Source organism: Antedon mediterranea, chromosome 2 (assembly GCF_964355755.1).
Source record: "Antedon mediterranea chromosome 2, ecAntMedi1.1, whole genome shotgun sequence".
Lineage (NCBI taxonomy): Eukaryota > Metazoa > Echinodermata > Crinoidea > Comatulida > Antedonidae > Antedon > Antedon mediterranea.
Window position 1 is genome coordinate 7,162,690 of NC_092671.1, and position 26,246 is coordinate 7,188,935.

General features: G+C 32.4%; 2 protein-coding genes, 1 long non-coding RNA gene and 1 other non-coding gene across 4 annotated transcripts; 1 reads left to right on the forward strand and 3 right to left on the reverse strand.

Moving 5' to 3' along the window:
* Nucleotides 1-172: 172 nt before the first annotated feature.
* Trnal-aag (transfer RNA leucine (anticodon AAG)) lies at nt 173-254 on the reverse strand. Its single transcript has one exon. It is a non-coding gene; the product is annotated as a tRNA-Leu (tRNA).
* Nucleotides 255-557: 303 nt separating this feature from the next.
* On the reverse strand, nt 558-12,463 carry LOC140039562 (neurogenic locus notch homolog protein-like). The gene is made up of 22 exons (XM_072085173.1): nt 12,398-12,463; nt 12,021-12,152; nt 11,518-11,646; nt 11,233-11,367; nt 10,854-10,985; nt 10,530-10,634; nt 10,177-10,305; nt 9,846-9,936; nt 9,246-9,310; nt 8,565-8,687; nt 8,171-8,299; nt 6,593-6,694; nt 6,062-6,152; nt 5,696-5,766; nt 5,365-5,457; nt 4,806-4,896; nt 3,987-4,063; nt 2,729-2,821; nt 2,241-2,331; nt 1,916-1,992; nt 1,583-1,767; nt 558-1,346 (listed from the first exon to the last, which is right to left on the reverse strand). The coding sequence occupies exons 1-22, from the start codon at nt 12,459-12,461 to the stop codon at nt 1,305-1,307; spliced, it is 2,247 nt and encodes a 748-aa protein (XP_071941274.1). The 5' UTR covers nt 12,462-12,463; the 3' UTR covers nt 558-1,304.
* A 2,927-nt stretch (nt 12,464-15,390) lies between these two features.
* Nucleotides 15,391-18,289, reverse strand: LOC140039563 (uncharacterized). Its single transcript, XM_072085174.1, has 8 exons — nt 17,938-18,289; nt 17,749-17,842; nt 17,245-17,312; nt 16,888-16,980; nt 16,425-16,515; nt 16,150-16,226; nt 15,871-16,055; nt 15,391-15,637 (listed from the first exon to the last, which is right to left on the reverse strand). The coding sequence occupies exons 1-8, from the start codon at nt 18,038-18,040 to the stop codon at nt 15,593-15,595; spliced, it is 756 nt and encodes a 251-aa protein (XP_071941275.1). The 5' UTR covers nt 18,041-18,289; the 3' UTR covers nt 15,391-15,592.
* Nucleotides 18,290-24,031: 5,742 nt separating this feature from the next.
* Nucleotides 24,032-26,244, forward strand: LOC140040229 (uncharacterized). The gene is made up of 7 exons (XR_011842697.1): nt 24,032-24,051; nt 24,471-24,561; nt 24,703-24,770; nt 25,152-25,242; nt 25,495-25,556; nt 25,910-26,000; nt 26,228-26,244. It is a non-coding gene; the product is annotated as an uncharacterized lncRNA (long non-coding RNA).
* The last annotated feature ends 2 nt before the right edge of the window (nt 26,245-26,246 follow it).

The window sequence follows — 26,246 nt, forward strand, 5'->3', positions numbered from 1 at the left end:
TTCATCGTAGCATCGTTTCGTTTAGTAAGTCCGTCTATTTTTGTATGTTTACGTATGTAAAACATAATAATTATAGAGAATCATATTTTCATAATTCGTTGAACAGTATCATACAAATATTTTACTCTAAATATTGCCCAAAAAATAGAGATAAGATAACACCAAAATATATTGGCAGCGGTGGGATTCGAACCCACGCCATCGAAATGACTGGTGCCTTAAACCAGCGCCTTAGACCGCTCGGCCACGCTACCACACATAAGCACATGAACTCATTGGCTAATACGTAATCAAAAACCTTCTGATAGCAATATTTGATGATGATACTAATCAACAGTATTCTTCTCCCATATCAATAATATATATATATATAAAGGTCGCGTTTGCATTGTGTGTTTTTAAATTTGTATAGGCCTATCTCTATGATTAACCCAATAAATGTTAAATGAGGACAATATTAATTATAGCAGGCCCTACTTACATTCCACTTTTTAAGGAAAGAATATATGTAAATAAGTTGACTACATAATTCACAATAACAACATTTAGGAACCCAGAACATGATTGTTGTCATTTTATTGTAATATCCAGTAGCAATACCATACGTTTGTATGTTTATGTTCAAAATTAATGTGGCGTGAGTGTGAAAACATTCAAAACCAGAGAGTTGTTATTGATTGTTAATTAATCTAATTAACAACTCCTATTTCAAAACCATTAATATCAACAAATATGAATGATGTTTACAAAAACTATGTGATGGCATGAAAATTGTCATTGATATCATGATAGGTTTTTGTACATATCATTTAATTATCAATAGATGCACTGATTATATTTAAATATCATAGTATAAAAATGACTCAAATAACGGTTAAATTAAAGCAATAGGGCCTAATTTATTCAAACATAATTGAAAGCTCCAATAATTGGTGTTACTTGTGTGCAGTGCCGCTTTTTGTTTTGATTTTCCTACACCATGTTTTTTGGCCGGATCAGAATTGTTTTATCTCATTCACATACTTATTAGACTGTAGTTATAATTGTGTGCCTTTGGAATTATTGTTCGTTCCTGATGATGATCAAATAAAGATCGCAACGTTGAATCATGGCTTGCCTCTTGTTATTTTGCCTCTCGTCGAGTCAGTTTTATACTATGTCATTTAATTATCAAATTATAAAATAAAATTACAGACTAATTCATTAAAATCAAACATAATAAACAAGCATTCTTAAGATACTCTGGTACAGGTCACTTTGGGTAAAAAATTCTTTTCAATTCTGAAAACTCGTATTGCATACAACTATTGTTCGTCTGGTGTAATTCTGCATTCACCAAGATAACCCTAAAGATCAAATCAAAGTGCATCATTAATTTATATATGCAATATAATAATATAACGCGGTTAATATATGGAAATTATATTCTAAGCAGGCATGGTTAACCGAGTAGGCATATGACCCAAATAAGGGGAAAAGTGAAAATATAAGGAAAAGGTGAAGATATAAGAACGAAAGTTCGTATACAAGTGATTTTATCCACATTATTATATAAAAAAAATCATATAAAAACATAACTTACCTTAAGTCCCACACATTTGCAATTAGAGGGGCGGACACATCGTTTTGAGTGAAAGCGTGTGAGTACCTTGCCTTTTGGACATGTACATCCGGGTCGACACAACGCTTTGCAGACGATGTCGGGGTTTTTACACGTCGGTGGACAAGCACTAGCACAATCGGAAAACACTAGGTCCCCATGACAGTCTGAGATATAAAACAATTTTAGTAGAATCATTTCTCGTTCTCACAGTATGACGTAGTTATGATGAATAGCTTTCACATTTTTAATTGATACTCAGAACATTCATAAACAATACATACAATACTACTACTATTAAGTTTCTTTACGTACTTGTTTCCAGACATTCTTCGTCAATGTTTAAATTTCGATCATAAAAATCAACGAAACATCCGCCACAGTAATTTGGTCTGTTAAAACAAAAGAAAGTTCGACAAAGATTCAACAATGGAAACATTCTGTTAATTTCAGTTAGAACACGTAGGCCTACATCTGAAATTATGACTGGTTGCTTAATTATCTAAATTATGATTCTTCACGCATTATATATGCTATAAAACAATTCATATTATACATATTTTAATTCATTAAAAGACAACATCTTGCGCATGAGTTTTTGGGGTGCGGATATGTTTTATGTGAACAAAAAGTTACTTACACGCATGACGTCATTGGGTTAACAGAGCACGTGGTGCCATCACAAGGATTTCTTTTACATGCAAATGGGGGTCTCCCATTAGGACATGGTGCTAAAAAAATATTAAATAGTTTAGGTATTTCATTGCAAAACGAAAACCGATCAGTAGTTAATGAGACAGAGACAACAATATATTTCTTTCGTTTTGATGCTAATTAATATTTAAATTAAAATGTGGTTTTCTCTATCTATAATCTGTCTACACTCTGTCAACTAGTTTGACAAAAAATGTCAATGTCAATGCTCCCGTATATGGTAGTGATATGAAGTCATCGTCTCCATATATTTGTCACATAAAGTTTGATAGTTTAGACAGAGATTTATGTAAACAACTTCTATTACTAAACTAACATTCTCGTTGAGTATGTGTATTATGCCTATATTATTTATGTTTGGACCGATTACGTTATGTCGAAACAGTAAGTTTTTCGTAGAATTCACTGAATTACCTGGGTTTGGGAGACATGTACAAGTTGGGCAACCTTCTGAAGTCACTTCAGTTCCAAATGGACAAGGATTTGCACATCTTATTTGTGGACAATCTAAAATGAAATGATTATTTAGGTAGATGACTTAATATATAAATATATATTATTAAGTAATAGAATGACATTGGTCTTTAGTTCAGCATTGTAGAAAAATCGGTTTTCATTCGTCGACTCGAGACGTGTTTAAGTTTCTTCGTTGAAGATGAAGATTTTTTTAATTTATTTCGTCCAGAAAAGAAATATAGGCCTATAACAAAAAACAAGAGTTCGAAATCCAATTAAAAGACTGGTTAACCAAAAATGAAATAAATCACTGTCAAGTGGCTCACCAAAATGAAAATTGAAAAGAGTTATACAATTATAATTATTCTTCATAAAAAAATTTAAATCAATAAAGAAGTTAAAATCTATATTATATGTCTTAAGCTATAATATAAATAAATAAATCATTAAAAATCTAGGAATAAAAAGGCAAATTTATATTTGCACTTGCATAAGATAAGATACTGATTATCAGATAATGGTGATGATACTGCATAGTATGACCAAGGAGGAGAAGTAATTTTATTTTACATTTCCCTGGTATGACGATGATAACACAGCAATATAATTGCTACCTAAGCATGGCAACAGCGTTATGATAATGGTGATGACGACTCGATGTTGTGATAAAGATTATAATAAGACAATGATGTGATTATGACGAGGATTAAAGATTTTGTGAATTTGATTACAAACAGAACGATGTCATATAATAATTTAGGTATTTGTAGCGCCAGAATCAACTAAACCGAAGTAAAAATCAAAGGCGCTTATATTGGATGTTAAAAAGATGCGTTTTAAGTTCTTTTTTAAAAATAGCAATAGAAGTTGATTTAGTAAAATGACGAGGGAGAGAATTCCAAAGAGAAGCAGCAGAGAACATAAAAGACTTTTGTCCAGATTTGGTGTTAATTCTAGGAACAAGTAGTAGGATTTGATCAACCGAACGAAGACAAGCAAGAGGGGTGTAGGTGGGAAGAAGATCAAGGAGATAAGTAGGTTGTTTAAGAAGTAGCGCTTTAAATGTTAGTAAAAGGATCTTATATTTTATACGGGAGTCAATAGGTAGCCAATGGAGGTTATATAAAATAGGAGATATGTGTGAGGATCTTCTAGTAAGAGTAAGAGTTATGTTTGTGATATGTATTACAATGTAAAAATGAGTAGGCCTACTTACTTGCTTGTAAACATTCTTGGTCAATGTTTAGGTTGTGATCATAGAAATCGGCAGAACATCCTCCACAGTAGTTTGGTCTTTTGATTAATATAAAAAAATACCATACTCTTCATTAACTTAATTACAGTATAATAAAATCTTGGAGTTTAGTCATTTTTATTCGCGTCCAACCCGACTCTACAGCTTACTATGTCGGTCAGTTGGTCGATTGGTTGGTCGGTACACACTAACTTGAGCACATGAATGCAGCCAGGTATATGGCCTTGTTCGATTAGTACTTTCCTCAAGCATTTGTTGGAAAATGTATTCATTATCTGGTACGTATTATTTCTTATTTATTTTATTTCAAATAACATATTAAATTATGAGGGAACTCTGAAATAAAGACGATAACTTATAGTCTTCCTTTCTTGAGTCAAAAACATTATTTATCAACCTCAGACGACTGCATTCCTATTTTTAATGCAGTCCCTTTCCTCATCTATAAAGGCCCATTTAAAACTAGGGCGATAACGATCGACGATATATAGATAAATCATGCATGCTGTATTTGATAAAAATAATATTTTAAAAATCCAATCAATTGCCATCATGATCTATAAAAACAATAAAATCGTTGTATTGCAACGATATTATTGCTCTTACTAATCATGGCGTCATTAAATTAGACGTGTGGAAATATTATTTTCATCAAAGGCAGCATAGATGATAATCCTATAGTTCTAGGATGAAAACTTATCGTCGATCGGTATCGCCCTAGTGTAAATGGGCCTTAAAGGAGTTAAATTCTCTCAGAGGCATGGATGATTCAATACTTACACACATGCCGTCATTGGATTAACTTCACAAGTTGTCCCATCACACGGATTTTTCTTACATTTACTTGGTTTCTTGCCCTTTGGACATGGGGCTAAATTATAAATAAATACATGCAGTTCTATTAATATCACTGCTACTACTAGTCTTAATAGGTACGACAAAATAACTATATGCTATCGTATTCATATCATATTTACTGTTCATGTTTATACATCTTATTAAAATACAATAACTAAAACACAGTAGTAAGGTATACTTTCAACGATACTTATAAAAGTGATTGCTAAATGTTTTTTTTTCATCAAATGTTTCCGTAAGCGTGGTTCCCATTAGAACGTAACGCAAGGACGTAAACGCAACGCAAGCGTTTTAACCAATGACAAGCAAAGTTATAGACAGTTAGCAATCACAAGCGAATAAGCCATCACTTGTGATTGGTCAATTCACTTGCGTTGCGTTTACGTCCTTGCGTTACGTTCTAGTGGGAACCAAGCTTAATGCAGATTAACGTGACAATGATAATTGTTTTTTCTTTTGTTTACTTTTCAATTTTAATTACCTGGATTTGGAAGACACCTGCAGGTTGGACAGCCATTTGCATCAGTTTCGCTTCCAAAAGGACAAGGGTTTGCACAACCGATCTTTTTACAAACTGAAGAGGAAAAGTTGTGGAAGTGTGTATTTATGTCGTTATGGTTTACAGTGATACACAACACCACGAACATCATTTTTACTTTTTTCTTTATCACTTATTATTTTTATTGTACACTATTTTAACACCATTGTCTACCACTACAATATACACATCATTGCTTTTCTTTGATGTCTATAAATACAAATTTCAGAACTGATCACCTCTGCCGCTTTAAAAAAAAATATAAAATACATACCTACAGCACAGTTAACTTCGACTCCACTTGTATCATAGAAAACAGCATTGCAGCCGCCACAATAATTAGCTCTGAAAATATGAGGGTTTTACATTTGTCATAAAGACTGGCTTAAGGTGATTCATATTCGTGTACACTGTCAAACTATAATAACCGTCATATTTTGTAACTAATTTGGTTTTTGGGAGGTTGTGAATGAACCTACACTTTGTGTGTAAGAATATTAAACACTCTTCGTAACTATTTTTGATTTAAGTGAATAAAGTTCATATACTATATATACTATATAGGCCTATTCTATATACATTATACTATTGTTTAGAAAATTGAAAATAATCTTCTTTGGTATTTCAACTTTATACTTACATGCAAATAGCATCTGAATTTGCTGGACACACGGCAGTGTCGCATGGGTTAACAAAACAATTGTACACTTGAACATCTTGTGGACATGGCTCTGAAATATTCATATATAAATCATAATATTACACAACAATACAATTAATATGAATTATTATATAAATCAATAGTAATCGTTTTCGGATTTCTTCTCAGGAATTAATTTCGTCAGGTTATATCAACTGTGGTACGGCCAATTTACATCAAAATCTACTAAACTCTCACTTAATATGGCTCGTATAACCATATTATAGCTCGTGACATTAGCAGCTAATTGTAAACAAACCAGAGATATGTTAAAACAAATTTGGAATTGTTTTCTAGATGGTTTAATTCGTATATTTGTAGTTAAGAATGGAAAAAGTAGAAACTGTTCTTGTAGGTTAAGTTAATTAAAATTATTGTAAGTTAATAGAATATTACAATTAAGAATAATAAAATTGTAACGACCTAAGCTAAATGACATTCCTGTTAATAATTATATAATAGCCTACTTACTTGGACCAGGAAGACAATTACACGTCTGACAGCCATTTGTATCAACTATAAACCCGTGTGCACACTTTGCTGTGAGGCAAGGCGTTGAAGTTGGGCATTCAACTATTAAAAGACAGATGTCTAAATATTAACGAATAATTCTGATACTAATGTTTATATTTTTTTATTAATTTAATATTTAAAAAAAAATCAATGTTAAAGGATGAGGAAAATATTATGTTTACAGTAAATAGTTAGTAAGTTAATAAGAGAGAATATGCATTGTTAAATAAAAATATTTTTGCAGAGATAAATCCAAAGAAAAATAAATGTTAAATTAGATAGATTTATTAACATAAAATGTATTATAATTGTATGAAATAAATATGCATGTAGATAAAAAAAAAATTCCTATGTAAGAAAAATAAGCTTGTTCATGAAAATGTGTTATAGATAATATGTATAAAAAGAGGAAACTATGAAGAGAAAAGATATAAATCAATGTGATTATGTAAACAAATGAACAAAACGCTTTAAAAACAAGGCCAACAGCCATCAAGTCGCGTGCTACAATGCATAGTGATACCGGACCGACAGACAAACAGACCGACAGACAGACAGACCGACAGACAGACGGAGCGACCGGCATAGTGAACTATACTGACCGAAATTACTGAACATGTTTAAAAATGTTGAAATGTTTAAAAACATTTATATTTTTTTAATTTACACGTGCGTAGCCTGTCACTTTTGACGTGCTCGTATAACGTAATTTCGAGTTGAAAAGTAAGTCAAGAAAACAGAAATCGGGCAAAAAGAGTGCGTAATAACATTTAACGCGCAGTGCGCGCGCAAAAATCTGCGCACTCATGGCAATTTTGTAAACGCTTAAAATTGCCTGAAACGTACTCTTATTTCATCGAAAATAAATTTTGAAAATTTTAGGCGCGCGTACGCATGCGTTACATGCGCTACGCACGTAATTGTATTGCCATATGATGATTTATGCCCTGAAATTTATGAGTACCAAATTTTATTTAATTGTGATTCATGGTTGTTAAGATATGATTACAAACGTGATTTCGTTAAATCGTGCGTAGACCGCGTAATTTTTTATTGCGCACCGTGAAAACATAACCACATCGATTCCTGGCCATAAGGAATATTCTGAGAAAAATTGATTTAGCTAGATTAAACTGATATCAAGATAAGGTCATAAAGCGATAAAACGCATAGTGATACCGGACCGACAGACAGACAGACAGACCGACAGACAGACCGACAGACCGACAGACAGACAGACAGACAGACCGACCGACCGACATAGTGAACTATAGAGTCACTTCCACGCGACTAAAAATGTGTAAGTAAACAGATGATGAAAACAAACATTGTTATTATAATAATATATATATAAGTGTATTGGAATGAAAATGTTTAGAGAAAAATATATGTAAAGAGAACATAAGTATGGAAATAAAATTGGGATGAACCCACATCAGATAAAAAAAAAAAAATAATTCTGATATTATTATACCGCCTACATCATCTTCGTATATTTAACAAAACATAAATCGTAAAAGAACCAACGTAAATTACCATATTGACACAAGTCACCAGTGAATCCTGGTGGACATCTACACCGTAATGTGCAATCGGGAAAATCACAGGTGCCTCCATTGTAACACGGGTTATCGTTACGTAAGCACGGGTTAGCAACTGGCTTAGCTGCAGAACACAATTGAAAAGAACAATGTATAGTTCGCATTTGAAAATATATAAGCATATATCTGTGTAGAAAAACAACAGGAAGGAAACAACAATATGTTTAATAAGGCTATATATGTAGACTTTCACAAGCATGCTCTAATCAGTAGGCCTACTTCTGAAATACATCATTTAAAATCTTTTTAAATGATGCTTTTAAACATCTAATAAATTAATATTTTTGAATTAGGTACAACATTTTTAAAGTATAAAAACCACTACAAACCAAATTGACAGAATTCTCCTCCAAAACAGTTTGTACATTCACAAGAGTAACCGAGGCCAACTGTATCCGGAATGCAGGTTGCACCATTCTGACATTGGTGTTCTCCAGAATTGCAGGGATGCACTGGTGTAACATTATAAAAATACATGTGTTTTTTTTTTAATTTGTCATTTTTTACGATAGTACTGATACAACCACATAGTCAATTAGTTTAGTTATTAATTAAAAATTCATCGTTTAAACGCTGTTTAATTGGTTGATAATGGCCGCTCTATTTATAAATTGATATTACGTCCATTGCCACTATTAATGTTATCGATACAAACATGAATAAATTAAACAATCGATAGACAAATATATAGCACTTCACATGATCGTATATAAATCTGTAAGTAATAACAACTACTAAATATTAACATAATGATAATAACGAATGGTGCTAGAATGGTCCAAAATCTGTAGTTATTTTTATGTTATTCCACCATCGGCATTTTGATTTTTTGTCTGGAAACCCTTCCCCCCCCCCCCCCCCACTACGTATGAAACGCCATGTATGCCAAAATATTTATCTTTTACCAATATTAGGTAAAAATACAGTGTAGAACATAGATTATATCCGGAACCATATAGATACGGTACTTTGATTTACGACTTATTATTTGAATATTAATATTTATTTACCACAATCTACTTCTACTCCATTGGAATCGTAGAAAACTGCATTGCAACCGCCGCAATAATTGGCCCTATGAAAGAAAATGTATGTTACCTTTGTTTTAATGCGATGAGAAGATTTTAGAATGACAACGTATATTACATTATTCCTCTTAAGAAACATTTATTTGTTTCAATATTGTGTAAATATACGAAAAAGCTGCATAACAAGTTATATTAATAGTCTCATTTATTTCATTTCTTTATTCTGACATAAAATCATAGGATAAAAACACAATAAAGTACCGATACGGCAAACTTATTTCCATTGTGGTGCTAAATCCATGCAATGTAATAAGAACAAGCGAATGGAATCGAGGGGAACACTGCTGTGCTGTCTCAAAAAAATAGGAAATACGCCTTACAAACAAAAGTATTTGTCGTAGGACACCGCATTAATTTGCACTACTTGATTAAAAACGTACATTAATTGTGTTGTTGTAATGTCAATGGAGAAACAATGGAAAGGTATAAAATGTTTAATAGCAAAAAAGAATTTGTTTCAAAAAGTGGAAAAGGTAAATATGAAAGTCGATTTTAAAATTCTAAGTCACATCTTTAACTTACCGACATTGTGCGTTCTGATTAGCAGGACACGTAGCAAACACACATGGATTAATTAGGCATGATACCACCTCAACACCCTTTGGACATTGTGCTAATAAATAGTAAAACTATAGTTATTACATATAAAAGTCAATTTGCATAGCATGTTATTATCCAGGGGCCAGAGAAGATGTATGTCATTGATCCAGGCAATGCCTATTTTTTCATAAATTTCAGTGTTACAAGGTATAGCATGTTCACACGTGGATATATTTCTAGAATTATGTTGACATAAATTCTTCCTACATATAGCAAAATAAACAAAAATCTTGAAAGAACCAACGTAACTTACGATATTGACACAATTCACCAATGAAGTTTGGCGGACATCTACATGAGAATGTGCAGCCAGAAAAATCACAGACACCTCCATTGTAACAAGGACTGTTGTCACTTGAGCACGGATTAGCAACTGGCTTAGCTGAAGAACACAATTAATACCAAAATGTAAATACTTATTTGTAAGAATTAGGGAATATTTGTTGTAATTTCTCAGTACTCTACTTCTGAAATACTAATTTATGCGTACAGTGTTTCTTGAAGAGTAATATCTAATCGGATGATTGAAAAGTGCGTTAAAACACAATAATCTTTAAAACAATGCATAAGTTTTAATGTAAAAAAAGTATTAAAACGACCACGAACCAGATTTACACTGACAAAAGTAGCCAGGGCCAAGTTTATCTGGAACACACGTAGCACCTTTTGGACAGTTGTGTTCTCCAGACGTACATGCATCCACTGGTGGTTCTGAAAAAAAAATAATTGAATAAATATTCATTTTTTTTAATATCTTGATATTTTTTTTTTAATTCCTCCGCGTGTTCGTAAATCTGATCGGAAAGTAATATGTTTGTATCACTTCAATGCATCTTTTGACCATTACATCTATGTTATCTAAACAAGTTTTAGAAGAAGTTTTTAAATTATTACACATCTTATCTCTCTTATGTAGTAGACCTAACTCACCATTTTCGCATACAATTCCAGAATAACCTGGTTTACAGATACACCTGAATGTACAGTCTGTGAAATCACAGACACCGCCAAACAAACAAGGACTGTTATTAATATCAGCACATGGATTATAAACTTCTTCAGCTACAAAAAACAAACAAAAAAATATTTTCAATTATAATATTTACATTTCATGTACCGTAAACTAACTTTTTCTAAAGTGTTTTATTATCCAATATTGTTTTCGATCTTCTGCTAAGATGATAAATAATGAATATCGACGAATTCAAGTTTAGGTAACAAACATTTCTATAAAATATGGTCAAAAACATTCTTTATCAATGGCTTTTTATCAATTTATTATGTAAAGAACACAATAAAGGCTACGAACCAGATGATTCGCAGAATTTTCCTTCATAACAATTTGTACACTGACAAAAGTAGCCGAGGCCAACTTTATCCGGAATACACGTTGCACCATTCTGACATTGGTGTTCTCCAGAAACACAGGGATTCACTGGTGGTTCTAAACATAGTATTATAAATAAATATGATTTGTTTATAATATTTTGAAAGAATATTACATAAGCAAATAGTTAATTCGAGTTAATAGTTAATTCGATCTGTTCAATAAATCGTTAGAAAAATTTTCATTTCTTTGTACTTTGTAAATTACCATTTTGACACTTGTCTCCTGTGAATCCTGATGGACAAACACATGATAATGTACAGTCAGTGAAGTCACAGTAACCTCCATTTAAACAATGGTTGCCGTCAATCCAGCACAGGTTAGAAACTAGCTTAGCTGTTGAACATAATTGAAAAAAAAGACTTTACAGTACAAACAATATCACATGCGCCACTATGCATGCATCGACAGTAATGAATTAACACATGGATTAAAAACTTTAGCTGAAAAACAATTTTTTTACAATGAAATTAATTTCTATGAGAGTAAACTATGGTTCTATTATTGCATTTGTTTGTTTGCAATTGTTTGTCTTCTCTTAAAATTGAATATTGCAGTTTTAAGTTGTATTCTTTCCGCATTATTTTCGATTACTTTTATCAGTTTAAATAGCAATAATGTATACAGTAAATATAAATAAAAGAATGTATTAAAAAAAATGTCGGAAATAGAGCTTTATGAACATCTTGTTACAAATAAATACTACAAACCTTTGTCGCAAAATTCTCCTCCATAACAGTTTGTACACTCACAAAAATATCCCTTCGGATCGCTATTGTCAGGAATGCAAGTAGATCTTGCCATACACAAATTATACAAACATGGATGTTGTGGAGGCCGCACTGAATAAAAGATCAGAGAGGGATAAGGATGAATACGATATTACCGTTGTCTAACATGGAATTCATATTCAGTGTAGTAGTTACATCATGTTGGAAAGGAACTTTAAATTCTTCAAACTTCGAAAATGTCCAATACAGCATTTCAAACAAACAAACATTTTCAAGCATAAATATATGTGTAATAAATAAAACAGTAACAACAAATTAAGCATCTTAGAAAAGTTATAATCTAGGCCTAAACTTACCGGCTTCCAGTACGGCACCAACAGTACCAACAGTCAGGAGAGAGAAGACAATCTTAAGGTACATGATCGAGAACTTGTACAATACGAAATATGGCATCAGGCTCAACCAATTGTTTATAACAGTTGATATAGGATGTAGGATCGGTCGTTTTAATCCTCGGGATTATCTTAAGTACTATTATTGATAATAATCAGTTGCATATGTAAGTATCTGATCCGGATATTTAATATTATTTTGAACTTGACTTGATGTATTAATAATCTTTACTTTGGATCACACGACCAAAGTCTGTCTTATGCTTATAGAGAAATGTGGTTTTTTTTTCTTTCCACATTATGATTTTTTTTCTTTTAAATATCGGAAGCTGAGTTGATGAGAAACATTTGCTTTATAATAACTACAGTGAACTCTAGTTATTTATTGATAAGAGAAAGGGTGTAATTCACGAAAACTTTCAAAATAAAATTTGTGATCAGACGGTTAGATAAGATAGGAAGTAGGATCGTCTGTTGGATTGTCTTCGGAATATCTCTCTAGTAGTTCTGGTTTAATATTGATCATGAAGATAACACGAATAAAAAAAGTGATGACCAAAAAATAAATAAATATATACAAATAAAACTTGACAAAACTATAGCCTTGTAAATTAAATACTCACACACGATCAAATTGTATTAGAATTATTTTCACTTTAATTTTAATTTGCACAAATAATGATTATAATATGAGTAAATAAACGTGGTTCGATACATAAAAGAAATATATGTCTCACATTTTTTGAAAGTTTGTAAAGTAAAGTGTTAAAGTATTGTCATATTAAACGTCTTACCCCTCTGGTTAATTAAGATGAATTAAGTGTGATTTCCAACGCAGCAACGTATTGACGGAAAGCACTGTATTGCAAAAACACAAGTGGGAACCGAAAGACGCAACAGTGCTGCAAACATCGCAGTGTTGACTAACATAACATAAATGTATTAATATCCTTGTAAAAAATATAAATGTATTAGTATTTAATTAGAAGTAAAATTAATATGTACTTATTAAAGATTCCTTTAATTGTATTTACTTTTAAAATCGTAATTGATCGCCTCTTCCACAATAGAAGTAATTACCGTCCATATGCAAATTCTCAATTAAACTAGAGCCCACACACTCCATAAAGTTATAATGTGCTTTGTGCTGGTTTGTAAGAGCAGTCGATTATCAACAATTTGAAGTAGGCCCTAATGCTGTGTTGTAGCATGCAGATAATTATTGCTTTTAAGTTATAATGTTTAATTGTTATCAAAATTTAAAAATAATAACACTTATTCAAACTAGACATGAAACTCGTCACTTGGGACGAGTTTGGTTATCCGCCCGCAACAAAACGTATCTTGCGCATTCAAGTACTTTTCAGTTATGACTTTTCCAAAAAGTAGCCTATTCGAAATTAAAACTGCCCTTTCAGTGTAATAATGTTTAATTTTTATCTAAATTAAAAAATAATAACACTTATTCAAATAAAGACAAATTATTGTAGACATTCTTAAGCTATAATTGATCTGATCCACAAAATACTAAAGGCATTTGAAAACAAAGAGTTCGTAATTGCCACATTTATGGATTTGTCAAAGGCATTTGATATTATTGACCACAGTATATTACTGAACAAGCTATTCCACTATGGTATAAGAGGTGTTACACTAAAATGGTTCAGTAACTACTTAAAGTCACGAAAGCAATATGTTTTTATAAATGGTACTTCGTCTAATATTAAGGAGACTAGTATTGGTGTTCCACAAGGGTCCGTTTTGGGACCTTTGTTGTTTCTTGTATATGTAAACGATATATGTAACTCAAGTACACAAATTGAATTAATTAGCTTTGCCGATGATACAACAGGATTCATGTGTGGAAATAACCTGAACGCATTGGCAAACACTATGAATGTGGAACTAGATAGAATTAATATGTGGTTCAAAGCTAATAAACTTTTATTAAACACCAGCAAAACAAATTACGTAATCTTTAAAACTGCCCAAAGGCGTATTATTACAACCAACATTGAATTAAAAATGAATAACATTACTTTAGAACAACAAAAAAATGTAACATTTCTTGGGGTTGTAATAAATGAGAACCTTTGCTGGAAAAATCATATAAGGCTTATTAGCAAAAAAACCGCTAGGTCTATTGGAATATTGATAAAAACTAGACATTTTTTTCCTAATTATATTTTAACAAATTTGTATAATACATTAATTCTACCGCACCTTCAGTATGGAAACATTATTTGGAGCAGTACATATGATAGTACACTAGAATCCCTTCTTAAACTCCAGAAAAAGACTGCTAGAATAATTTTATTTAAAAAGCCATGGCAACATTCTGAGCCACTGTTTAAGCAATTAAATATACTTAACATACAAGATATCAACAGAGTTACCGTCCTAGGTTTCATGGCCCAGATTAAAAGCAATGTTTTACCCAGACGAATCCAAATGATATTCAAAAGAAACGAAAATACTACCCATAATCTTCGAAATATTTGTAGCGTAAAACAACCATACTCTAGGTTAACGTCTGGTCAACATTTTATCAGTATTCACGGACCGAAACTATGGAACGAGCTCTGTAGAAATCACTTAGATATTGTTAACAACAATTATAAAATACTAAAAAAATATGTAAAAAGAGACATTTTATCGAATTACAGAACTTAAAATGCTTCACTCATAAAATATAGATGCATATATTATGCATTTGTGTTGGTGTGTGCGAGTATACACACATAGCCTGTTTTATATTATATGTATTCATACTTTTGCTATAATATATATAGAAAGAATCCACATGTACTGGAAGTAATAAACTGAATATCTTCTTTTTTAAGACAAAATGTATAAATAATCATGTTAGAAAAACAGTATCACTTTTTGATGATGAACAACTCTAAAATGTATATAGGAAATGTTTTTTTTTTTTTTTTTGTATCTATTATGTTGTGTTTATTGTTTTATGTTTTTTATGTAAAAGGGTCCTGCGAAAACAGAAGTGTAAACTTCTCTATGCAGGATCATTTATGCTATGAAACTGTATTTATAAACGATGAGTAAATAAATGTGAATTGAATTGAATTGAAAGCTTCTCTTGTATCTCATTGTTTAGGTAAACATTTATTTTCTGAGAACTCGTATCGATGGTAAAAACTATTGTTCGTCTGCAGTTTCAAGTCTGCATTCACTAAGAGAACCCTAAAATGAAATCAAAGCATCAAATTATTACTGTAAAATAATCGAAAGTGATTAGTGTATTTACAATACTGTATAACAAACTTAAGTGAATAAGTAACAGTTGTAACGTAAGTAAAAAAATAGTAATTACTGACGCTACTGTATAATAATCGGTAACTTAAGTAAAAATAGTTCTTATTGGCAAAATGAACAGTGGTAACTTAAAAAAACACATTCTCATAGACTTAACTTACCTTAAGTCCAAGACATTTGCATCTGGAGGGGCGGACACATTGTTTTGAGTGGAGACGTGTGAGTATCGTACCTTTTGGGCATGTACATCCGGGTCGACACAACGCTTTGCAGACGATGTCTGGGTTTTTACACGTCGGTGGACAAGCACTAGCACACTCGGAAAATACTAGGTCCCCATGACAGTCTGAAGTGTAAAACAATTATTAATAGTATGTTTAATCATTTAGTATTAAAAACTGCTCATTTTAAGAGCGTTTCGTTGATAGTTCTTTACTTACTTGTTTCCAAACATTCCTCGTCAATGTTTGAATTGCGATCATAAAAATCAACGAAACATCCACCACAGTAATTTGGTCTGTTAAAACAAATAAGAAAAGCATTTTGTTCTGTATAGTCTGTTACAATGCATATATTGATATCTGAAAAAATGGCCTTTAGTTCACAGTTACAATAATGCCTTCATAGAGCAATATAATATTTGCATTACATACTTTTAAGAAAGGAAGAACGCAATGTGTAATTTGTAGAGTGAGGGTGGAAAAAGTTTACTTACACGCATGAGGTCAGTGGATTAGCAGAGCATGTGGTGCCATCACAAGGATTTCTTTTACATGCAAATGGTGGTCTGCCATCAAGACATGGAGCTACAATATATTACATATTATTATTTAGCAGGTTATTATAGCACAATGAAAACAGAATTAGGATATAGTTAAAATAGGCGTGGTGGAAGGGCATTTTTTTCCTTTCAGTACGGCTTGTTTTTCGGCAGCCTGGAGTAAAGTTATTTTTTTGTGTTTTTTTTATTCAATATTTTACACAGAGGCGCCTCACAGGGTGGAACCACCTTAGCGAGTAAAGTTAATACAAATAATTAAAAGTTTTCACCAGTTCCACTAATCAACACCCTCGTTAAGTAGGGATACATGCTTCATTGTCGTTATCTTTTCTCCACGCTTTCGGCGCTTAATCTATGGATGTAGCACTTAACGGTGCCTATAATTCGCTGTTCATACCTGGGTTTGGGAGACATGTACAAGTTGGGCAACCTTCTGAAGTCACTTCGGTTCCAAATGGACAAGGAGCTGCACATCTTATTTGTGGACATACTAAAAACGAAACAGACTACATAAATATAAGTAGTATGTAATTGAATAGAATTGCGAAAATCTTTAGCCCTAAAAATAGTTAATAGCAGGTTGTAACGGCCTCCTCGGCCCGATTATTAAAATCATACTCAAAGAATAAAAATTTGTAGGCGGATTTACTAGAGGCCAAAATGTTAATAATAACTACAAATATGTATAGTAGACTGCGGTAGACCTTCTTCAATTTTACGATTAATATTTATTTTTATATTAATATTTACTTACCAGCACAATTTACTTCTACTCCATTGGAATCGTAGAAAACTGCATTACAACCACCGCAATAATTGGACCTAAGTAAAGAAAAGGTGTTTTTACTTTCGAAGGAAGAACCAGAATTTCAACATATGTTTCATCTAAGAAGTACAATGGTTGCAAATTCAATTTGTTTCAAAAAGCGTAAAATCGAAATACTAAAGCAGTTTCAACGTGCACTGTCAAAATTAAGAATTAACAAATTAATTAAGGCAAATTTCGAATCTTCATCATATGAATACAATGCTTGTATAATATTGTAAGACGAACGAAATAGTCAAACAATTCAAATGCTTTTAGGCCTACAAGTGTATAGGCCTACAAAACTTGAATCATAATTACAAAACTGGAATCAGATATGGAGTAATATAAATATTTGCTCAATGTTTATCCACAGAACTATAATATCTCTATGGTTTATCGTACATAGTACCTGACTTTAAGAAGTTATTTTTCAGTTTAAATTTTAATTACCGACATTGTGCATTCGCCGAATCTGCAGGACACGTGGCAAACATACATGGGTCAATTAGGCAGGCTACCACATCAACACCCTTTGGACATAGTGCTATAAAAAAGAGTAATTTATTAACAGTCGAAGCAAATATTAAAATGAATTGATATCAATATTAGAGAGAAAATACATCATTAAAATCTACTTACATTTTGCGGCACCAACTGTACCAGTGGCCAGGAGAATGAAGACAATCCTAAGATACATAATCATGTTAGGTGGTTGGTTAAACTTGAAGTATAATTGTTGCATCGGACAAAAACAAATGTTTATAAAAGCTGATATAGGATGTAGGATCGCCTGCTTTAATCCCTTAGATTAAATCTTACAGTTGATAATGATCATTTGCATATTAAGTAGCTAATCCGGGTATTCCATCTACTTTGAACTTGTAGTATAATTTCATCTGGCACCCACAAAATCTGGCCAGACGAGTGATTCAGGTAGGGGCGCCGCACCATGATAGCCAAACAGTCGCCACGGGTTTAAGTAGCTCTTCGATCATACCATGGTTCTAGTGGTAAAACAAGTTCTCTTGGATAAGACACGTGGAAAGAAGCTAGTGAATCTTTCGAAAGAGTAGGGTTATGAATAAATGTTGTCCACACCTGTGCCCAATTAAGCCCATTTAGGCTGCGAATACTTCCCACACAGTGTTTTTACATTTTTACACTGCGATGCTGTTTATTCTTTTACTTTTACCGTTTTCCACAATATGTTGGTATTTAAACAATTATTACAGGAATCAAAGTTAATTTTAAATATTTGGCTTAAGAAATATATTGATCACACAGTTAGATAAGATAGGAAGTAGGATCGCCTGGTTAATACTTGGATTATCTGATTAATATTGTATCATGTGACAGATATCATGAAGATACTTTAAAACGACTACTAAAATAAAACGATGGCCTTGTAGATTAAATCAAGTTCAACGTAATAATCTATTTTTATTAAAACAGTGAATGTTGGTGTCATCAATCTTATATTATATATCTCTTTGAACATCACCTGCCTTTCAGTTGACTAACATAATCAATAGACAAAAGGATACTGTAGCATGAGTGGAAGTGGAAGTATAAGTAATATGTGGTTAGGTTTAACTGTTCTTAAGCTTTGTCTACACTATCAAACTTTATGTGTCAAAAAAATGTGATGTGCCCATATATGGACATGATGATGTTATATCACTACCATATTTAAGCATAGCACTACCATATATAGGCACATCAAACTTTTTTGACACATAAAGTTTGATACAATGATAGTGTAGACAAGGCTTTAGATCAAACAACATGAAGTATTTATTGAAAAAACTCAACAACAATGGGCAGATCGGCTATTACTTGCCACGGAACTTACACAATTAAATAAAACTATTACTTCACCAGTACTCTTTTTGCCACGAAACTTCCACAATAGAACTATTTATTATCCATCGCGTCGTGATTGGTTAAATTACTTCTTGTGTTGTGATCCTTGTGTGGGAATTAAACGCTTGGTTTCTACAAGTCGCTGTGATTGGTCAACACGATGTGCCTATACGACGTGCGTGTTTTGTCCAAAGATGATAAAACCTTAGAGCCTCCATCTTTGTGTAAATTCTTAATTGAACAGCCCAAAGCCCTATCTACACTATCAAAGTGTGATGAGCCCAAATATAGTAGTGATATCCCCAAATATGGTGGTGTTATGACATTATCATTTTCATATATCAGTATATGGGCACATCACATTTTTTGTCCCATAAAGTTTGATAGTATAGACAAGGCTTTTAAAGATATCTTTTTTTGTAAAAAAAAAAAGTTCATAACGAGTATATATTTTGAAGAAAAAAAAAACGGTTTCAGCCAAAACAATATGATTTCAACAGAAAGGGTTTTCTTAAAATAAATAAAATGTTCTATTGAAAATAGCGGCGCAATACAATCTTTGCTTAAATGCGCGCCGTTGGGCGTAGGAAGTTTAATCGCGCCCGTATCAACGGATTCCCGTTGTCAAACAGAACACTACGCGCACAGTACATGCGCTCGCGGTTGTTAATCGCGGTTTTGTTTTGGCAACGGCACCACATAAGAGAAGCGCTGTCACAACAACAGATACAAAATAATGAGCACCTTCTTCGACCTTTTTATTAACTATTTTCTAGTTTGTATCCATCAAAGTGAAGAAAGCAATAGAATATTATTGGTAAGTTTTGAATAACTGACTCGGGCAGGGCATTCCAATGTTTTAATTATTCTGATTGAAAAAAGGTTTTTTCTGCACAAGATATTTGCTTTGAGTTGAGGCTTAATTAAAAACTTCTGACTCGTTACCTCCTAAGCTAACATATTAACACGTACTCTGTGATGTGTCACGTATTAAGAATGTTTGTCTTGAGCTTTAAGTTTCAGAGGCCTGCATTTTGTACATTTTATATAACAAAAACATCTTTAAAGAGTATTAAAGTTAATGCAATATGTATTTAGAATAAAATCCTACTTTATTGAAACTAATATGATCGGATTTATACATCCTGGAAACAGTTTTATAGTTGACTTTAAGTCTATAAATTTAATATTGTCTCATAAAATAAGACGCGCTATAGAATGACGCAGTTCGTAAATATTTTGCTCTTGCTTGCTGGCATTATTACCAACATTTCGGGTCGTGAGTATTATTTATTTTCAACTATACATTGTATTTGTAGTTGTTATGCGCTGATGTAGTTAATATCTTGTTTTCTTCAATGTACTAGGATGATGTCCGTTTTTCTAAGGTCTATAGATAATGAAATAGAAATCGAAATGTTTAACCATTATGGTATAAAGCTCTGTCTACACTACCAAACTTTATGTGACAAAAACATGTGATATATATGGACACAATGACGTTATATCACTACCATATTTGGGCACATCAACCTAGTTTTGTCAAACTAGTTTGATAGGGTAGACAGTTTTTATATGCGAATTTTTAGGTTACCCCTTTTCCGGTAAAATCTGCAGTATTTCACAACTAGCTTTCCAATTTAATGGAAGCAGGATAGAAATTCCTTACAGAACTTAGCGTAAATTAAAATCATTTTTTACAACACAGACCCTCAACCACCAAATCCTTGCGCAGGTAACCAGTGTACTTCTGGCGCTACGTGTGTTCCCGATAATAACGATCAGCGTGGCTACAGATGTCAGTGTACAGGATGTTTTGGAGGAGATTTCTGTGGGATAGGTACCGTACAGTTTCCGCTTAATTATTGATTATTATTTTCAACATCATTAAAAACGCTATATAATTATCTATAAACAATTTATATTGTAAACCAATTTTTAAATTATTTGTAAGTAATCTGGGATTTCTATATTTGTATTGTATATGCATGTTTGTATTGTAAATTATTGTACACCATAACAGCCGTCGAAGTGCTTTATTTAATGATTTTTAAATTAGGTATTTTATTTACACTGCCTTTCTTTCTTAAAATGTCATAACGGTTGAAATTGCGTCTTATTTCTTATAGTTAAACCAGTTGCCAATCCTTGCTCATTACTTGGCGGTATTCCTTGTCAGCACGGTGGAACGTGTGCTTTTACCGACTGTATACTGTCGTGTTTATGCGTTCCGGGATACACTGGTAAATTTTGCGAAGGTAGGTATCTTTAAAAATCTTATATTACGGAGCAAAGATAGTACTACTCATCACCGAAGAAAGCAAACAAGATAGGATTTGGGTTTGGAAAGTACAGTTATTGACAACTGGCATTTTATAATACACATTGATATATCACACCTGTTTCTTTCAGTGCGACCATCATGTACACCAGGATTCCATGTCTGTAATAATAGAAACTGCGTTGCACCGCAAGACGTCTGCAACGGCATTGATGACTGTGGTGACAATAGTGATGAAGCCAATTGCGGTAAGACCAAGTTAAATTAGAAATCTCCAAAAAAAAAATGGTCATTTAAAATCTGGTATTTAAGTTCATGTTTGACCAATCCTTCCTTGTGAACTAAGAGTATGGAACGATTTCCAGAATGTTGGTAACATCTTCATGTTAACGTTGACCTCTGTATTCTCTCAAATAGGGTTGAATCCTTGCCAATCTGGAGAGAACTTATGCCAAAATGGAGCAACCTGCATTCCTACAAAGACCGTTCTTGGCTACGTCTGTCAATGCACCACATGCTACGAAGGGATCTACTGTCAAAATAGTATGTAGTTTTGTATTATAATAAAACTCGTGCTCGTACATAATATAGATTGAAAGTTCTACCATATTGTGAAAGTGTTTTATATTGGTAATTTTTTATAGGGTGTTTTTCCAAATTATTGTGTATTAATTTCACTGTAATTATTTTGAGTACTTCTTGTTTTATAATTTTATGTAATTGTATATGGCTTTCGTCTCTTCTCTTTTATTTTTTTCTTCTGTTTGTTTGAACTCTCATTTTAAGCATCTATTTTATTTAAAATACCAAACATACGCACATAAACCAAACGTTTTGTTTAAAGCTGATTCCAATAATTATTATATTTAATTTACTGTATTTTTTTCAGAAAGAGTAGTTTTGAATCCTTGCTTAATAATCGGAGACATTATTTGTAGAAATGGTGGTACATGTGATTTTACAAATTGCTTGTTCAATTGTATATGCACATCGCAATACACAGGACGGTTTTGTGAAGGTAACTTATTGATTCAGCAGATTTAAACCAAGCAGTTTTAAAATGAAATTGGCCTAAATAATATATATACTTTTGTTTTATTGTTCATTTAAATTAATCAAATGAAGACAAAAGAAAGAATAATAAATGTCTTTTGCGAGATATAAAAAAAAAATCATAACAGCTTGCCTCACTTTTGTGTAATAAAAACGCCTTTAAATTTTGTTCTTTTTTAATTCCTTTTCGTTCTTCAATGATTTTTAAAAATTATAAATAAATTTTTAGTTATAAAATAAGGTTGGTGGTTAATGAATTAATAACATTGGTGGTTTAAGCCACAAAAGAGAAAGAAAAGGTTGATAAAGTACCGATACACAATCTTATATATATCACATACATTTAAAGAAAACAGTTTTAATTTATTCTAGATTATGTATGTATGGAACTGCCTTGTCCTGTGCCTTGTCCGTTTGGGTATACGAAAGACAGTTTCAGCTGTGACACTTGTGACTGTCTTCCTAGTAACGGTAGGTACTTATTAACAGATACAGAGTCAATATAACCACACGTTAATGTAGGTCTACAGTATATCATCCATCATTAGTCGAATATTCAACGTGACGTATTTTGTTTCGCAGATCCCTGTCCAAATGAAGCTCCCGTAGTAAACTGTTTGGTAGATCCATGTTCAGTTGCCCAGTGCCCAACTAACCCGGATGCTCGTGCGTGTGTGTAAGTGATTCTTATATTTCTGATTCGATATAGATAGAGCAAAACTTAATGCGAGGTTGTAATTCTTTCAATTTTTTTTCAAATCTTAGACCAAACTACTGTGGCAGTTGCAATGCTGTGTTCTATGACATAAACGGAAATATAGTGAATTGTTTTGGTACGTATCTTTAGAAAACTAAGATTTTAACAAAAAGAAAATTAATTATACTACTTATAATAAAATGCACACTCCTCCAAAAATAGTCTCTTAACTTTAATGTACTCTATTTCCTTGATGAAACACGTGCAAGTCTTATGAAAATTGCAAGCAACCGAAAGAAAAGGACGATGTCCATTTCAAGCTAGAATGTACGATCACAAATATAATATTCAAAATTAACTTACACAAGTGTAGGCCTATAGTTCCATTTGCCTTTTTCATTTTGCCTAATATGTTTTATAAATAAATTGGAAATTTACAATCTGTTTTAACTTTACCCGTTTCAGCCCCCTGTCCTGATGGAGTTCCGGTTGTTAGTTGTTTGGTTGATCCGTGTCAATTCGCTGAGTGCCCGGCTTATCCAAATGCAGTGTGTATGTAAGTAAGGTGCTTAGTGTGCATAGTTTATCTATAAATGCATATCTGTTACTGCTGTTCTTCGAAACGATTGGTCTTAAAGTTAGTCTCATAAAAATATTCTAACTTTCTAAGTTAAAAATGAAAAGCTAGACAACACAACAAAACAATATTATAATTGCTACAAAGGTAATTATTTAATTTATTTGATTAAAATAACATCATATCAGTAAATTGAATGAATTTTGCCTCACCCTAGATCCAACTACTGTGGTGGCTGCAATGCTGTATTTTATGACGATAGTGGAAATCAAGTGAATTGCAGTATGTCAGTTTTCTTTTCTTTTTTTTTTTCAAATTTTAATATGTTCTTGCTCAGGCAATTAGCTTCCAAATTACTTATCTTCATGTTTCATTTGATGACGTCATCACCTACGTCCCGTAAATTTACCTATGCTGCTCTGTATAAAGTATAACAACTGTAAAATGACAAAATAGACTACGCTCGTACAGTATACATGCATGTTGCGTTTGCGCGTATTACCTAATTATAAATTTTACATCTTTTTCCTAAATCTTAGATTTTCTACAAAAAATTGAATGTCAGCCCAAAACTGCATGATTTTGTTTCCAAAATATAAGTTTGCTGGTGCGCTGTAATTAAAAAGAAAACATTTTTGTTTTTTGGCAACAAAAATAAAAAAGATCTTAAGATCTAAGAATATGAAATAACATTATTTCAGATATTTGTGATAAAGAAGTTGCGATTGTCCAGTGTCTTGTTGATCCATGTCAAGTCGCTGAATGTCCAGCTTATCCAACTGCTGAATGCGTGTAAGTATCTTAGTATATTTAGTTTCAAGCGTTAACAAAATGTCTTTAGTTTAGTCTTTATAAATCTTGTTTTAACTATTAATTCATAAGGCCGAGAAAGTTACGATATATTCTAGATTAAAATGTTATTGTTTCTTGTAGGTCTAACTTTTGCGATGGATGCAACGCTGTCTTCTACGATACTTACGGGAACAAAATAAATTGTGAAGGTAATAATGTTAACAATAATATAAACAATATAGTACATAGAATATGAAAATATTAAAAGAATGTAAACAAATATGCCTGTTCGTATGATAAAATATACTGACGGTTGTAAAGTTTTTTATCCTTGTCTAATAGCGACCTTTTCATGTCACAATCAATAGCGCCCTTTCCTTTTTAAGACGCGCCACTCGACTATGTTTAAATTCATTCTGCGCACCCCCATACATTTCTGAGCGTGCGCAGGTCTCCTATTCGCGTGACGCGTCGTGAAAAGGAATGCCCGCTATTATATTGGGTTCAATTCAGTCAAGCTGGATAAGAACAACCAAAAATCTTTAGAACACCAGACAGTAACAACTTAATGAATGCTACTCATTTTTCAGGTCCTTGTCCAGAAGAAATTCCGGATTTTAATTGTTTTGTTGATCCCTGTCAATTTGCCGAATGTACCTCCCATCCAAATGCTGTTTGTTTGTAAGTATCTTAAGTTACGTGATTATAAATGAATAACTATTTCTTTAAAGATAAATAATTCACGAAATAAAAGAAATTTTTATTGTTGTAATATATGTAACTTTCGCGTAGCCTACAGTATAATAAAGTGTTTGTAGCCTACCTGCTTATATAAAAAAACGGTTTCTCGTTTATTCATGGACCTATTATAGGTCCATGGTTTATTCGATTATTCAATCATTTATTCAATCATTTATTTCAATGCTATTTTAGATCAAACTACTGTGGAGGCTGCAATGCCGTTTTCTTTGATAACGGAAACAGGGTGAATTGCGGTAAGTATAATTCAGTTTAACGGACGACGATAGTAAATCCCGCAAACAGCAGAAACAGTCATTGTGAAATTACTTAACATTAAATCCAAGATTTTTGCACATATCTGTTCATTTGCACTCAAAGAATGGAATTTCTAAATTGAATAACTTCCTTAAAAAATGGTACAGTGTGTCTTATTCAGATCGTTGTCCTCCTAGATTTCCAATTGATTCGCTGATCCTTGTCCCCGCCGATATCACAGCGGACTCAATTATTTTTTTTGTCAACGAAGACTTTATTGCGCATGTTATGTAACAATCTCACAATTCAATTAAAGATATTAATTATTTTTGAATACAAAATAACATTTCAGATATTTGTGATAAAGACGTTCCGGTTGTTCAGTGTCTTATTGATCCATGTGAAGTCGCTGAGTGTCCAGCTTATCCAAGTCTCAAATGCGTGTAAGTATTATTTTCCAAGTGCGAGTATTCTATTCCAAGTGCGAGTATTCTATTCCAAGTGCGAGTATTCTATTCCAAGTGCTAAAAATTCTTATTGTTTGTGAATAAAGGATGAGGTACATCATAGTAGTAATCACTGCTTGTTTCCAGTTCCTACTCATCGACGTAGACACTTTATTGGCAATTTAAACATTAATACAATTATTGGTTCTGATTTTTCTTATCAGATCTAATTTTTGTGGCGGT

Bases quoted from the DNA above. Each gene is read 5' to 3' on its own strand.
- LOC140039562 (XM_072085173.1), bottom strand. From the start codon at position 12,461: ATGTACCTTAAGATTGTCTTCTCTCTCCTGACTGTTGGTACTGTTGGT. The intron at 11,647-12,020 runs GTTTGTAGTATT...TATGTTCAACAG, and splicing joins AGGAGAATTTTGCGACAAAG to CTAAGCTAGTTTCTAACCTG. The intron at 1,768-1,915 runs GTACGTAAAGAA...TTTATATCTCAG, and splicing joins CGAAGAATGTCTGGAAACAA to ACTGTCATGGGGACCTAGTG.
- LOC140039563 (XM_072085174.1), bottom strand. From the start codon at position 18,040: ATGCAACAATTATACTTCAAGTTTAACCAACCACCTAACATGATTATG. The intron at 16,516-16,887 runs GTATGAACAGCG...AATATATTGTAG, and splicing joins TACATGTCTCCCAAACCCAG to CTCCATGTCTTGATGGCAGA. The intron at 16,056-16,149 runs GTAAGTAAAGAA...TTTACACTTCAG, and splicing joins CGAGGAATGTTTGGAAACAA to ACTGTCATGGGGACCTAGTA.